This window comes from Biomphalaria glabrata, chromosome 9 (assembly GCF_947242115.1).
Source record: "Biomphalaria glabrata chromosome 9, xgBioGlab47.1, whole genome shotgun sequence".
NCBI lineage: Eukaryota > Metazoa > Mollusca > Gastropoda > Planorbidae > Biomphalaria > Biomphalaria glabrata.
Genome location: NC_074719.1, coordinates 17516663 through 17531160, shown reverse-complemented (window position 1 = coordinate 17531160; position 14498 = coordinate 17516663). Strand labels below are relative to the sequence as shown.

The following is a 14498-nucleotide window of genomic DNA, read 5'->3' as shown; positions in this document are numbered from 1 at the left end:
TATTTATATCTATATTATTAGTATTTAGATCTAAATCTATTATTGTCAGTAGGCTAAGTGTAGAGTGTAGATCGAGATTGACTAGATCTAAGCTTTTATCTCTAGATTTAGACTCTAGATTTAAGCTTATGATAAATAAAAAGAAATGAAATGGTAGATCTACATCAAATAATCATCCACTGTGGGCATTTTTTGCCTATTTTCTTTTTTTTTAGTATTGTTTATCTGTAAAAATCTACAACATCATGGCTATGCTTGTCCAAGACACACCCACAATTTTTACAACTGAAGAAGCTTTATAATTGTTCTATTTATACTTCGATTAGTAATAATGAAGATTTAGATCTTGATCTACATTTAGCATATAGGATGAAACAGACTTGGACATTATTAGCATTTAGATTTAGATCTAGTATTGTCCTTAGGTCCTTAGGCTAGGGCTAGGTCTGGAATGTAGATAAAGGAATAAAGGTTGACTAGATCTATGCCATGATTTTATCTTTACACCCGGGTAGATCCCTATAGATCTAAGCCTAAGATAAATGAAAACAACAGAAATGGTAGATCTAAATCCAATATTCATCCACCATGCTGGGCTTTTTATTCGTATATTTTGTAGCAATTGTTATTTAGTATTGTTTATCAGTAAAAATCATCACCATGACTATAGGCCTACTTATACAGGTTCAAGTTGCACTCTGTCTTGTAAGTACTCCAAAAGGTTTACTACTAAATAAAAGTGAAATATATCTTATCTTATATAATACAGACGTTACTTCAAAAAAGAAGATGATTACGTCCTACGCGTCATGCATTTAGTCATGCATATTAACCAATGACTTAAACTCTGCCAAGTCACTGGTTTTCCTGGCTAGCTCGCCTCAGGCAACCCATTCCATGCTCTAATAGCACTAGGGAAGAAGGAGTATTTGTACAAATTTGTCCTAGCATATGGGATGAGGAATGTGCCTTTAAATATAAAACTAATCTAGACCCATAATTTATTGCAAAGGAATAGTAATAATGATCTAGGATTCTAGGTCTAGATCTTAGGTATAATGAATTAGAATTTTTATTGTCCTTCAGCTAGATTTATGCTTTGATCTCTCACTAGCCTATGTCTTGCACTGGTCTAGTATTAGAATGAAAGATGTTCAAGGCAAATAAAAGGAAGATAAATCTAGATCTATATCCCATTGATTCAAATGTAGCCTACATAATATTTGAGTACATTTGATTGATAGATTTAGTACTGGTATCTATTGTTATTGGTAGAAATAGTGCAATATTTTTTCCCTTTTCTGACTAAAAAGCCATGTAAAAATAATAATATAATCAGTGGTTCAACATCTTTTATTGACTGTTTTACCACATTTCTTTTTGAAAAAGATGTCAATAGTCTAATATGATGTTTCAACAGTAATGCAAAGATCAAAATCTATATTTAGGTCTCAGAAGTTCTAAAGCTGGCATCCATTTTTTTTTTGAAGGTCATATTATTTAGATTATAATTTGTATCTTATATTTAAATAGAAAGACGTTTACATTTTCACATTCTCCATTCAGTTACCTTACTTTGATACCAAATATGTTACTAGAGCTTCATTGGTACTTGAATAATACATCTTTGTTTTAGGCATGTTTGGAACATTTTCTTTTTTTTTTCAAAAAAAGTAGCATTTTTTGGAAAAAAAAACCACCGCACTCAATGAGTTAATATATTAATAGGCACTTCCAAATCTACATGTCATATGATTGTGGAGTCGATACAAAGCACTCCTCAAAATACATTGACAATTGCGTTCTAGATCAATTACTTTGAAATTGAATATTTTATTGCCAGAGTTTCAAATCTTTCAAAACTGCAAACATTTAGGTGAGAAAAATTATTTGCTTGCTCCTAATTTTTTCAGCTGTTGTGGCATTATATAAGTTACCATAGTGCTGTCCTGCTATTATTTAATCCAAGTCTATTAAGATTACCAAGTATTATTTCTTCTTAATTACTTGTAGAAGCTAATTAAATTTGACCAGACTAAAACAATTGATGTTGAAACTGTGGTTATTCAATTTAAGTTGGTAAAAAAAGAAGATAAAATATGTCTGAGCAACTAAACTTAATACTATGGCTAGTGGAAGATCTACACTCAATAATTAATATAAATCTTTGTATTGTACAATGCAGCAGACATAGACTATCAATGAATATTTCTGTTAGTACTATTCACTACAATCACTGAGTATTTACCGCATCACTTTGGCCACTCTCAGAGATTGAATGGCTGTTCTTTCGTTTCCTTGTTAATGCTAACGTGCCATTGACATAACTCTGTATACATCCACATTTAGAGGAAGAGTAAAGGGAGCAGTAGAGTCGGCAAGCTGTCACACACAAAAACAAATATTATCAAAAAGTGATAATCCAAAAAAAAATATCTTTACATAAGTATGTTTATATTTATTCAACTAACTTTGATTTTGTATTAAAGCCTCATTTCTCACCCAGGGATAAGAGGAATGTAAAGATGTTAGGGACAGCAGAGAATGAAGAATACTTCTAATGAAGACAAACGTGTCATCTATGTATGTTTGTAGTTTAAAAAAAAAGAATATCCAAAGTCTCAAACTACAGCCTGTGAGAAACAATCAACACTACATGAGCATGAAATTAAACAAGGCTAATGAGGCTGGATTAAGCATACAATGTGAAGAACAGCAGAAAATATTCCATAAAAAGGCTCTAGATTGAAACCCACAAGAGAAGAGAAAGGGTGGAAAGCAAAAATAGAGGAGATTGATAGATCAAGAAGAAAAGATGGCAGAATGGACATGGACCCAACTGAGTGGAATAGCCCAGAACAGAGACCGATGGCATAGTACTGTTGCTGGCCCTATGCTCCACTGGGAGCTAAAAGGATAAGGTCATGCCATCATACATGATCACTTCACAACATTATCAATGTCTCCTTTAAAAAAATCATTAACAAAGATTGTAAAACATTTCCAATCTCCATACCCAATACCCACCTAGACAGAATCACATAGGAGGAGATTTGGAACTGGAACATAATGGCAAGTGGGCCCCACAATGACCTGCTGACCGCTGACAAAAAAATGCAGACTCAAACTTAATGACTATATCACAAGGTCGTCAGGGCTAGCAAAGACCTTCCTTCATGGAACAGTACCAGGAAAAAGAAGTAGAGGCAGACAAAGAAAGTGATGTGAAGAGAACATCAAAGAAAGAACAGTCCTGTCACTGGAAAAGATTCTACATAAGGTAAAAATACAAGAATGTAGGAAGGTGGTTGACAGATCATGTGTAGTGCCCCTTCAACAGACTAGGGATAGATGAGATAAGATACACAATACCCATTGCTTGTCTGTCTAGTCACCCAAAGAGTATGCATAGTTCAAGTTAAAAAAAAACACTAGACTGAACAAAGTTCTCTCAATACCTAAACCTTTAAATACGATAAAGATAAGCAACCTTCAGGCTCGTTCAACAACTTGACCCAGCTATCTGCAAACTGCTTGCCCTCTTCCTCAAATTTTTCACGTTCTTCAGCTGATGGTTTCTTACAATCCAAAAGTGTTATAGCCATAGCTAGGGAACATCAAAAACATTTTCATTGTTTGATAACAACTATTTGTAAAAGAGTATGCACATTTAACTACCTAAGACTGTTAACAACTATTTGTAAAAGAGTGTGCACATTTAACTACCTAAGACTGTTAACAACTATTTGTAAAAGAGTGTGCACATTTAACTACCTAAGACTGTTAACAACTATTTGTAAAAGAGTGTGCACATTTAACTACCTAAGACTGTTAACAACTATTTGTAAAAGAGTGTGCACATTTAACTACCTAAGACTGTTAACAACTATTTGTAAAAGAGTGTGCACATTTAACTACCTAAGACTGTTAACAACTATTTGTAAAAGAGTGTGCACATTTAACTACCTAAGACTGTTAACAACTATTTGTAAAAGAGTGTGCACATTTAACTACCTAAGACTGTTAACAACTATTTGTACAAGAGTGTGCACATTTAACTACCTAAGACTGTTAACAACTATTTGTAAAAGAGTGTGCACATTTAACTACCTAAGACTGTTAACAACTATTTGTAAAAGAGTGTGCACATTTAACTACCTAAGACTGTTAACAACTATTTGTACAAGAGTGTGAACATTTAACTACCTAAGACTGTTAACAACTATTTGTACAAGAGTGTGCACATTTAACTACCTAAGACTGTTAACAACTATTTGTACAAGAGTGTGCACATTTAACTACCTAAGACTGTTAACAACTATTTGTAAAAGAGTGTGCACATTTAACTACCTAAGACTGTTAACAACTATTTGTACAAGAGTGTGCACATTTAACTACCTAAGACTGTTAACAACTATTTGTAAAAGAGTGTGCACATTTAACTACCTAAGACTGTTAACAACTATTTGTAAAAGAGTGTGCACATTTAACTACCTAAGACTGTTAACAACTATTTGTAAAAGTTTGTCAAATAGTTACAAGTTATCAAAGTGAAATTAATTTTAAACATGAAAAACAAAAAATACTTTAAAAAAAAAAAAAAAAAAAACAACTTATATTAAATGTAATTGTATCAATTAGTTTGGATCAGTCTTGTAATTAAATGTGTAATAGATTTAGACTAATAATAATAAATCTGTGTGATTAGAAATATTTTTTACCAATTGTTTTTGTTTAGCGCAATTTCATGCTTTTAGCTTTCTATGATCCTATCACTTGTCTGGATCAGTTGGGAAATGGGGGAGGGAAAGGGAGAGATTGATTGATTGATTTTGATTTTAGGCACATCGGCACAATTTAGGCCATGAAAAGGGAGAGAAGAAGGTTGTATATGTATGTTTGTGTGAATGTTATCGTGATCACTTTTTAAATGCATTTTTTTTTTAAATTATACGACTTCAAGTCTCAAGCCTTGAATTAAAATTCAGGTCTCAAGCCTTCTCATCAATTTCCTTCCATTGTTTGATACCAATCATAATAACTAATTACCAATTGTTAATTAACTAATTTTTTTTTATAGCTCTTGTTTTGTCAGATACAAGAAATTACCTGTCCTAAATTCATATTGATCCGAGATTGAGTGTGGGAGAAATAATGTATACAAACTTTTTACATGACAGACAGACAGAGTGAGTTGATAGAAGTATAAGAATGGCTCAGACTAATGAATTTTCAAAATAGAATGTAGCTTTCAGTACCCTAGGAAGATGTAGTATTTCTGAGCAAACCAGAGTTGGACTATTGAGACTTTCAGAAAGCATGGTTTTACAGCTGGTTTTGGCATATGTCACAAGAAAGAAAGAGGTCATCAGATATGACAGACCAACACATATTTCTACCTAACATTCAAAATGGTTTACTAAGGTTTTATTATTGAGACTGAAGTATTTAATCTACATACAGCACTTGACACAGAGCAACATGGTGGTGCCATTCCTTTCTCTTTCAATGGGGAATTTCTCCATCCTCTTCTTGGCCTTAGCAGCACTGGTGTTGATGTATGAACTCTCACAAAGACTGCACTTGAAAGGTGTGCCTGGACAAAAACATTCATAGAGTTAGAGACAACACAGAATAAATATTAAGAGCAGCAGTAAGGCAACATGCACAAAACCATTTATGAAAGAATGTTAAAGGGAAACTCTGATAGTTTTTCAAATTTTAGTTATTGACATATTTAAATTCTGCGTAAAAAGTTGTAATAGTAAACATTATATCATTTTTTATTTAAATGCTCGGAAAATTTTATATTTAATAAATTAGACAGAAAATTCTCCACGCCCCCCAAAAAACGGGGTTCTGCGAGATGTTTTTAGTTTTTTAAAACGTGACATCACAAGGGTGCTGGCTAAATATAGATCTAGACCTATATAACCGATAAACTCTCTAGTCTAGATCTAGACCTATCGGATCGCATTTATTGTTACGCTTCACAGTTAGATCTAGTCTCCACGTTGATTTATAATCGGTCATTGTTTATAAACCTCCATTTCTACTTGAAGAAAATTAAATATTGTTCTTCAGCTTGTTGCAGTAGTTCCAATCACAAAGATAAAATCAGCAAGTATGCTGATACAGAAATTAGTGTCTCTTTTCATTTGTTTCCAAGAGATGAAGTTTTAAAGGGAAAATGGGGAAAATTTATTCGCCTGAAGAGCAAATATTTTACAAAGGCATTAGCTAATTCCTGTTTATGCTCAAACCATTTTGAGAGAAGCTGTTTCAGCAACTTCATTGCTGTGGAAATGGGATTTAAAAAAAAAAATTGAAGTTAATACCAGGTGCAGTACCAATAATACATTGGATTTCCAGGCCAAAGAATTCAATTAATGATACTACTGAGACATTTTAAACAACTGAAGTTCATAAATATAAATGAAATCAGATTTGGGAGCTAGAAATTTACTACGAATACTAGATCTACTATTAAATTTCTTATTTAATAAGTAGATCTATCGTCTACGAAACTCAATTCCAACTTTTTAACTTTTGACCTTGGGGGTGTGTCTCGCCAGCTGAGCCAGCGTCAAGCTCTCTCATCTCTTTTTCCATGTCAACCAATGTTAAGTCGAAACAGAAAAAAAAAAAATCATAATTTTCTTACGGTCAAACATACAGTCATAATTTATACACCATTAGAAATTTCTTTTAAAGTATTTTAATGATGTAATAACGAAAATTTTTTTTTATCAAAGATAATTTCTTTTTCGCCTCCCTATCAATGAGTATCAATAGGATTTGAGTGCACCGTCGTGACGTCACACAGAAATTCAGTGAAAATCTGACTGTTTTGGATGCGCAGAAAAATTATGTCACAAAAACATCAATTACTAAGTTATTCTTGCAAATAAAAAAAAAAGAATAATATATTCATTATCTATAAATCAAAACACATATTATATCAAAAATTGTCAAAACCATCGGAGTTACCCTTTAAAAGGTAACTAAGAAAATTGAAATAGACATTTTTTTTCAGCACACTTTTAAATTATTTCACAAAGGAAAAAACAAATATTTTATGTTCCTGCTGAAAAGAATCAAGAAAGTATTACTAGCACTATTCAGGGGGAAAAAATACAATAATAAAGTGCTACATCTGTCTAAAATAAATCTAAAAAACTAACTTATCAATCCATACTGTTTCATTTTAAATATAAAAAATTACATTTGACAATAAAAAAAAACAACAAATAAGTAAATTATTAAAAAAACACCTTTTTTAGACAAAACTTATGAGTGAAATTGCATCAATTATTTTGAATAAATCATGTAATAGATTTTCAATAGATCTAGACCAGCATAAATAAATTTGAGTGATTGGAAATATTTTTATTATTTGTTCAGCACAGCTTTTATGCTTATAGAATTCTCTGGGCGCTATAATCGAATCACTTTTGTGGACCAGTGGAAGGGAAGGGGGTATCTGGGAGAAAGTTCCCATTCTGTTTTTGTCAAGACTTGAGCAATCAAGAAAAAATTGCTCAAGTCTGAATTTGTAATCATGGTTTTAAGCCTTCATGATGGAAGGACAACATGTTAGTCCCCTAGCTATACAAGTACTTATAAAAATTTATTTTTATAATGTTTTTTATAGTTTAAGAAACTCTGTAGTTTAAAATTTTTAGTGAGCAACCCAATTCTCTGCACAAGGCTTATCTTCCATTGCTTAGAACATTTCTATATAAAAGAAATGTAATTAATTATGACTTATTTATTTACTAATTGTTTCATTTTTTTTATTGAGTCATGCATTATCAACAATGAATTGCTGTGCAAAGTCTCAAAATGATTCAAGAATTGGAAGTGGGAGAAATAACGTGTACAAGATTTTACCCAGAAAAACAGAATAAGTTTGTATAAGCTTTCTAAAAAACATTCATAACCATAAATAAAACATTTAAGAATAGAAGGGAATGAAGAGCAAGCAGAACTTTTTGAAGAGTTTTAGACAAGGATAGCTTTACTAAAAGCCTTTAAAAATGTGGCCTCCACTGGCCTAATTAAATAACAAAAAAAGGACTTAGTCCTAATTTAGCCAGCAGTATTTATTTTTTTCAAATGCTGGGTTAATACTTATCAAGTCAGTTTGTAATTCTTTTATCATACTTAAAAAAATTTGTCATGGACTTTGAACAACAAAAGTATAATTAAGACAATGTTAAACATAAGCTATACATACCATCTTTGCAGTAGTCAATGTTTCTTCGTCTAGGTTTTGAGCTTGTTCTGGGCTTTTTAGGAGGATTATCCAACAGGTCATCCAGGCTGCTGTCAGCACTCTCCAAGACACGCTGAGTTTTTTTAATGGTTCTAGTGCTCTTTCTGACAGCAGTCAGATGACTTTTCATCTTCACATCCATTTTAACAACCAATACATTCTGGCTCTGTCAAATGCATAGCCTCAAGAAGAAAAATATTTGAAATTGATATTTGAAATTGTTAAGGGTCCACAATATATTTCCTGAACTTTACAACTGAGCAAATGAGAGTCAAGTTTTATTTTTTACAACTAACCTAAGTGAACATACTGCTGAAGTCTAAAGATTTGTTTTTAAAAAAATTCTAGCCTAAGAAGCTCCAAAATAATTTAACTTAATTAGCTATAAAAGTTTTCTTTTAAAGTACTCATGCACTGTACTGTTAGATCGTATAAGAGCTGAGCCGAAGGCTCTTCGAGATCTAAGTTTGAAAAAAAAAAAACTGTTTGAGTGTCAAAAAGGAAAAAAAACAACCTGCGTGAACCACAGTTCTGTCTGGAAGAGACCCAAGTCAATGCCTATGTAAAGCATTGCTATTTCTAATGCATCTGGCCCCTGAGCGCATGGGCTAGACATGACCAAAGGCTGAGTGCACAGGGAACCTCCGCCATTTTCCTATGTTGTACCAAGCTAACCATGGAGGACTCGCCATTAGTGTAAACGGTACCTTGAGGAATGGTGTAATGTGATCCCTTTAATGATATTAAATCCCTTTTTCTTCATTTGTCTGAGTGCATTCAATACTTCTTTCTTCGCTATCCTTTCCATTTTTATGTCTAGTGTTAGTCCCACATTTACAACATGTTGTCCTTCCATCATGAAGGATTTAGTGGTTTGGGTTTATTGAGCACTTCTTGAAAATATTCTTTCAAGTTGTTCATTTATTGAAGAAAGTAAATTCCCATCTTTGTTTTGAACTGGCACATTGTAATTAGCCTTTTTAATACTAAGAAGTTTAGTGATTTTGTACAGTTCTTTAATATCTCCTTTACCTGCTGCTTCTTCACCCTGTTATGTAAGATTATTGTAAAATTGTCATTTATCCAGTCTAAGCATTTTTGTGACTTGGTAGTCTTGTTTAGTTTGTTACTTGTGGTTTCTTGTTTTTCCTAGGTTAACTACCTGTAAAGCACATTTCCTATCTTCAATTAATTTCCATGTCTCATCACTAATCCAGTATTTTTTCTTCCTAGGGTTAAGGCTTAGTACTTCATTGGTTGTTTCAGTAATAATTTCTTTGAAATTTTGACAATTTATCAACACATTATTCAGCCTCATCTAGTTGTAGCATAGCAAATTTATTTTTAAGACATAGTTGGCATTCCTTTTTAACCTAGGCGTTATGGAGCTTGTCTAGGTGAAGTATTTCCGTTTATTTTTATTTTATTGTCCACCAGCTTCAGTTTTAGTTTGGCAACAACTAGCTGGTGGTCTGGGCCAATATATGGTTCATAAATCCAGCAATGAGCTTCTCCAGTTATGTTTAATTAATTCTTTCTATTTTTTACACATTCGTAAATTGTAATGGAGGCTTCCTTTGCTGTTTTTATAAGATAATTTGTTTGTATTGATTTTTTTGAAGTTAGCTAGTGATAGGTGAAAATTTTAACATGTCAGACGATGAAATTGATGAAAGGAAACTCACTGACTGATATCAATTTTATTTACCCTGATATTCCTAATAATAATCAGGGCAGTATTGAGGAAAGATTTAGAACTAAGTGTCTACATTAGTTAGTACTAGATCTAGATCTAGTAGCGTATTGATGATGCCCATCCATGGTAACATGGTTTAGAGTTCAGGATGAGGCGCTAGATAGAGAAGATGCATTTGAGCCCCAAGGGATTAGCACCCAGTAGACTGTTTTTACTATCAGTTTAGTTCAATGTTTGTCAGGAAGACTAATAAATATGATGCCCACTTTCTGACCAACAAACAGCTCACAAAAAGATCCCTGGGTTATAACTGGATGGCTGTCACTGTAGCCAAAATGAAGGTGTTTGTTTCCATGGTACCTGGTTGGAGGGGAGGGGGAAGAAAAGAAGTAAAACAAGAAGTGTCTGAAGGGTCTCCATGGGCCTTGTTTCCACAAACACAAGTAGGCCTATTAAGACTTATTTAGGCCTAAAGCTTCTTACAAAACTCTTAATTTTTTAATTCTGTTCTGAAAAATTTTGTTTGGAAATTTTTGTGCATAAATTATGTAAATTAGCCTGGCTTAATTTAATATATGTTACTATTTCAGTTGGATTCTATAACTATAAGATTGTATTAGTTTGTTCATTCATTTCTCTTCAATAATATGTTTATATATATTTTTATATAATTTGTTTATTAAATGTAAAGTTCAATAATTAGTTTGTTAGGAATTTGTTTGTAAGAGAAGTGCTTAGTTTGGAAATAGTGCTCTGTCTTTTTGGCAAAAAACATGCTAAAAGATAGTTAATATCAAAATATAGATGTAGTGACAACAAAAACTGGGAGTCACACTATACTCATAATTATAATTCATATATATAAATAAATATAAAACCCTAACCCTAACCCTATATTCTTACAATGAGTCATAATTATTATCATGATAATACTGTCTCTAGAATCTTGATCTAGTTAATACTTGACTTATATTTATATCTCTAAATAAATTTGTTTTAAAAAAATTGAATCTCAGTTATTTTAACTCAGCCACCAGTGGTCTCAGTGTGTGTGTGTGTCACTTCAGTCCAGTTTCACTTAATCACAGAGTGACTCAGTAAAGGTTTTAGATTCTAGTCTCTAATTCTAGACTCTCTAACTATTAACTATTACTCTATTGAAACTCTATTCTAGATCTAGATAGATCTAGACAAGTAAGCAGTAAACAAAGTCTAAGATAAGTCTAGAAGACTCTGTACTACTTTAGACCTAGATTAGTACTACTGATTATTTAGATAATAGAAAGTGCCTAGTCAGTATAAATACTATAATACTATAATATAAGTCAGGCCTAGTCTGAGTCTTACTCAGAGTCAGAGTGACTTAATCTAGAGTAAAGTGCGAAGTTCGAACGCATTAAGCCAGCTGGCAGCAATTTTCACATTTGGATTTTTATAGCACAACCTTAATGGTTCGACCTATGGAAAAATTGATGGTATCTCTGAATTCCTCGTCCTTTTTTCTATAAAAATAAACCTGAGTTAATGTATCACTAGGCTTAGTTAAAATTAAATATGAGTTCAAAGAGGTGTAGGTTGGGTATCGCCAAGCATAATTTTCCTCGACCGGATTTTTCCCCAGTTAGTAAGCTCGATCAGGTTGATGGAAGGTTCGAACAGATCAAAGAAAATATATATCTAAAAACATATTTTAATATTTAATTTTCACTAGGAACTAATGAAGTCATTTTCTTTTTACTCCAGTGCAAGAACATCATCCATCGCCACCTTTCCTACGCTCCAAAACTTCAAATAGTCTCTTTGAACTGATGAGCCATCAGACTTTAAAATAGCCCTAAGCCCATGACCCATTGCCTTCACTACCGGGTAGTAAAAAATAATAATTCCACACCTCTTGGGTTTGACCTCACCATGAACTTAGCCTTTACAAGGAAAAGGAAATAGTATGTGAAGAAAAAAGGGGCATGCGCAGTAGCAATATATAGGGAGGCGGAAAAAAAAATTATCTTTGAAAAAACAATTTTTCGTTAGTACATCATTAAAATACTTTAAAAGAACTTTCTAATGGTGTATAAATTATGACTGTATGTTTAACATTAAGAAAGTTATGATTTTTTTTGTGCCGTTTTGACCTAACATCGGTTGACATGGAAAAAGTGAAGTGAGAGCTTGTCGCTGGCTCAGCCGGTGAGACACACCCCCAAGGTCAAAAGTTAAAAAGTTGGAATTGAGTTTTGTAGACGATAGATCTACTTATTAAATAAGAAATTTAATAGTAGATCTAGTATTCATAGTAAATTTCTAGCTCACAATTCTGATTTCATTTATATTTATGAACTTCAGTTGTTTAAAATGTAAATATTGATGAAATAAACAAATTATCGGGTCTAGATCTACAATAAATGTCAGAGAGGCGGGGACAAAATGGCGGCGTTGTGATGGCAGAAAATAACAAAATATTTAAAAATTGGGATCAAAATCGCCTGAAACAATTTTTTTTCAAATGCGTTTTTAAAAAAATTGCAAGGTAAAAAATCTTTCAAAAGTATCTAGATCTGTAGCTAATAATATCTGCTACAAGATTATAATTTCATTTGTTGGTGACAAACAATATCTTCTATAAAAAAAAAATAAAACCTGAAAAGTCCATTAAGGTCAATGTTATTTTATTTTTTTCAAGTTTGTTCAATGTTGACAATAGATCGATCTGAAAATTGGTAGGAATATAGTCAGACACATGTACTATTAGCAGGAAAAAAATCAACAGGGTACGACTTTTCTGTGATGAGTATCAGCAAAAATAAAAATGTATATACTTTCAATGCAAAATATTTAAATACATTTTTTTTTTTCAAAAAATTGTTAAATTTTAAAGACAAAAATGTTCTCCATCATCAAAAGTAATCGAATTCACTCTTTTTAGCAATGATATCTTTATATATAGTGAGCATAATCAATTTCAAACAAAGACCTATGTAGCAGTAAGGAAAACTCTTGTCTCAAGTTTTTATGTCATTTTTTGGACACCGGAAGTTCCGGAATTTCACCTCCCTACAATATAGTACCGGTAGTAATTTAGTAAACATTCAGATAAAAAAGTTTTAGCAATAAAAAGTGGACCGTTCGAACCTCTATACAAATCTGGGCTTTTCGAACTTCGCACTTTACTCAAGATCTTAGATTTAGTTTTAGCTAGAGTTTCAGCTGAGTTACACTCAATTTATTTTTATAGTTGGTTAAGACTTTAAGTTACACTTGTTACAGTTACAGTGACTGAGTCACACTGAGTGAGTGAGTCTGAATCTCAGTCAGTTTTACTAAGACTCTTAGAGTCTTAGAGTAAGAATAACTTGATTTTGAATAAGTTGAATAAGTAAGAAGTTTTTTATAATATAATTATAACTTCTTTTAATTTTATAAAGTTAATAAATATTTATTATTATAATTATAAAGTGATTAAAAGTGTTATTAGATCTAGAATCTATAGTAGCTCCTTATATTAGGCACAGCTCATCGAATTCTCCTTTAAGAAACACGTCGCAATTTTTGTTTATAATTAATTTGTTTTTATGTTTGGAGCTAAAAACGACGTTTCGGGACAGTGCATGTCCAATTTTAGATAAGTTCCTGTATTTTTGTTCCGCTTTTCCAAAGCAGAGGGCAGTTTTTTAGATTCTCGGTAACCAAGTACCTAAAGCTATTGTTTTAACCTCCCCAGGCAATTCATACCCATATAAGGGATTAAGGCTATATTATTAGCCTGTTTGATCGTAGGCTGATGGATATATCAAAAAAAGGTTCCAAACATCTTTAGAAAGACATTTCAATCACATTTATTCCGTAAGCTGTTAAATAAAATTAAAAAAGTGAGGAGGTGTTTCAACATTAATAATGAATTTAACACATTCTCCTATAGTGCACAAGGCAAAATCGTAATAAGAAATATTACTGGGATTAATAAATCTATGATTTTTTCAATGAATAAACGTGACCTAGATCGAGATATATATAATATATAATTATGAATGAAAGAAAAAGTGTGGGTTGCTAATTTGAAGCCAGAGACCATGCCCACTGCAGGTGATCACGCCAGGCGAGTGCTGGCGGTGAGGAGATGTATACACTAAGCATGTAGTGTCACAACCTATCATACAGGCAGTGGAGGGAAGGGGGAGAGAGTCATGAAAAGAATTATAAGCATCTATGGGAGGGAGGGGATGTTAAGGTGTAACAAAACGAACATCCAAATTATGAAAAGAAGAGGGTCCTTGGATGGGAAATAAAAAGAAAGAGAGAATACATATGTAGCCTAGTTGAAAATATCATGTTTATTAAATTATGATATAATTAATTTTTAGATCTATAATTTATAGAGATTTATTTCTGTCTGTTTCTACACATAGATTATATAGGTAGGCATATAAAAATAAACTATAAACGATATATATATATATATATATATATATATTTCATATATATATATATATATATATATATATAGAGAGAGAGAGAGAGAGAGAGAGA

General features: G+C 32.1%; 1 protein-coding gene across 5 annotated transcripts in view; it reads right to left on the bottom strand.

Annotated features, from left to right (window-relative positions):
* LOC106071262 (mucin-2-like) overlaps positions 1-14498 on the bottom strand; it is a 39133-nt gene that overhangs the window by 24007 nt on the left and 628 nt on the right. For 3 of the 5 annotated variants that reach the window (XM_056040504.1, XM_056040508.1, XM_056040507.1), the window contains exons 2-6: positions 12612-12681; positions 8240-8460; positions 5462-5596; positions 3491-3607; positions 2249-2382 (exon numbers count right to left, since the gene is read on the bottom strand). In XM_056040504.1, coding sequence (XP_055896479.1) covers positions 2249-2382; positions 3491-3607; positions 5462-5596; positions 8240-8420 — 567 coding nt within the window. In that variant the 5' untranslated portion in view covers positions 8421-8460; positions 12612-12681. Of the gene's footprint in view, positions 1-2248; positions 2383-3490; positions 3608-5461; positions 5597-8239; positions 8461-12611; positions 13178-14498 lie in introns of those variants that run through there. The other 2 variants (XM_056040506.1, XM_056040505.1) reach the window with 2 other exon arrangements.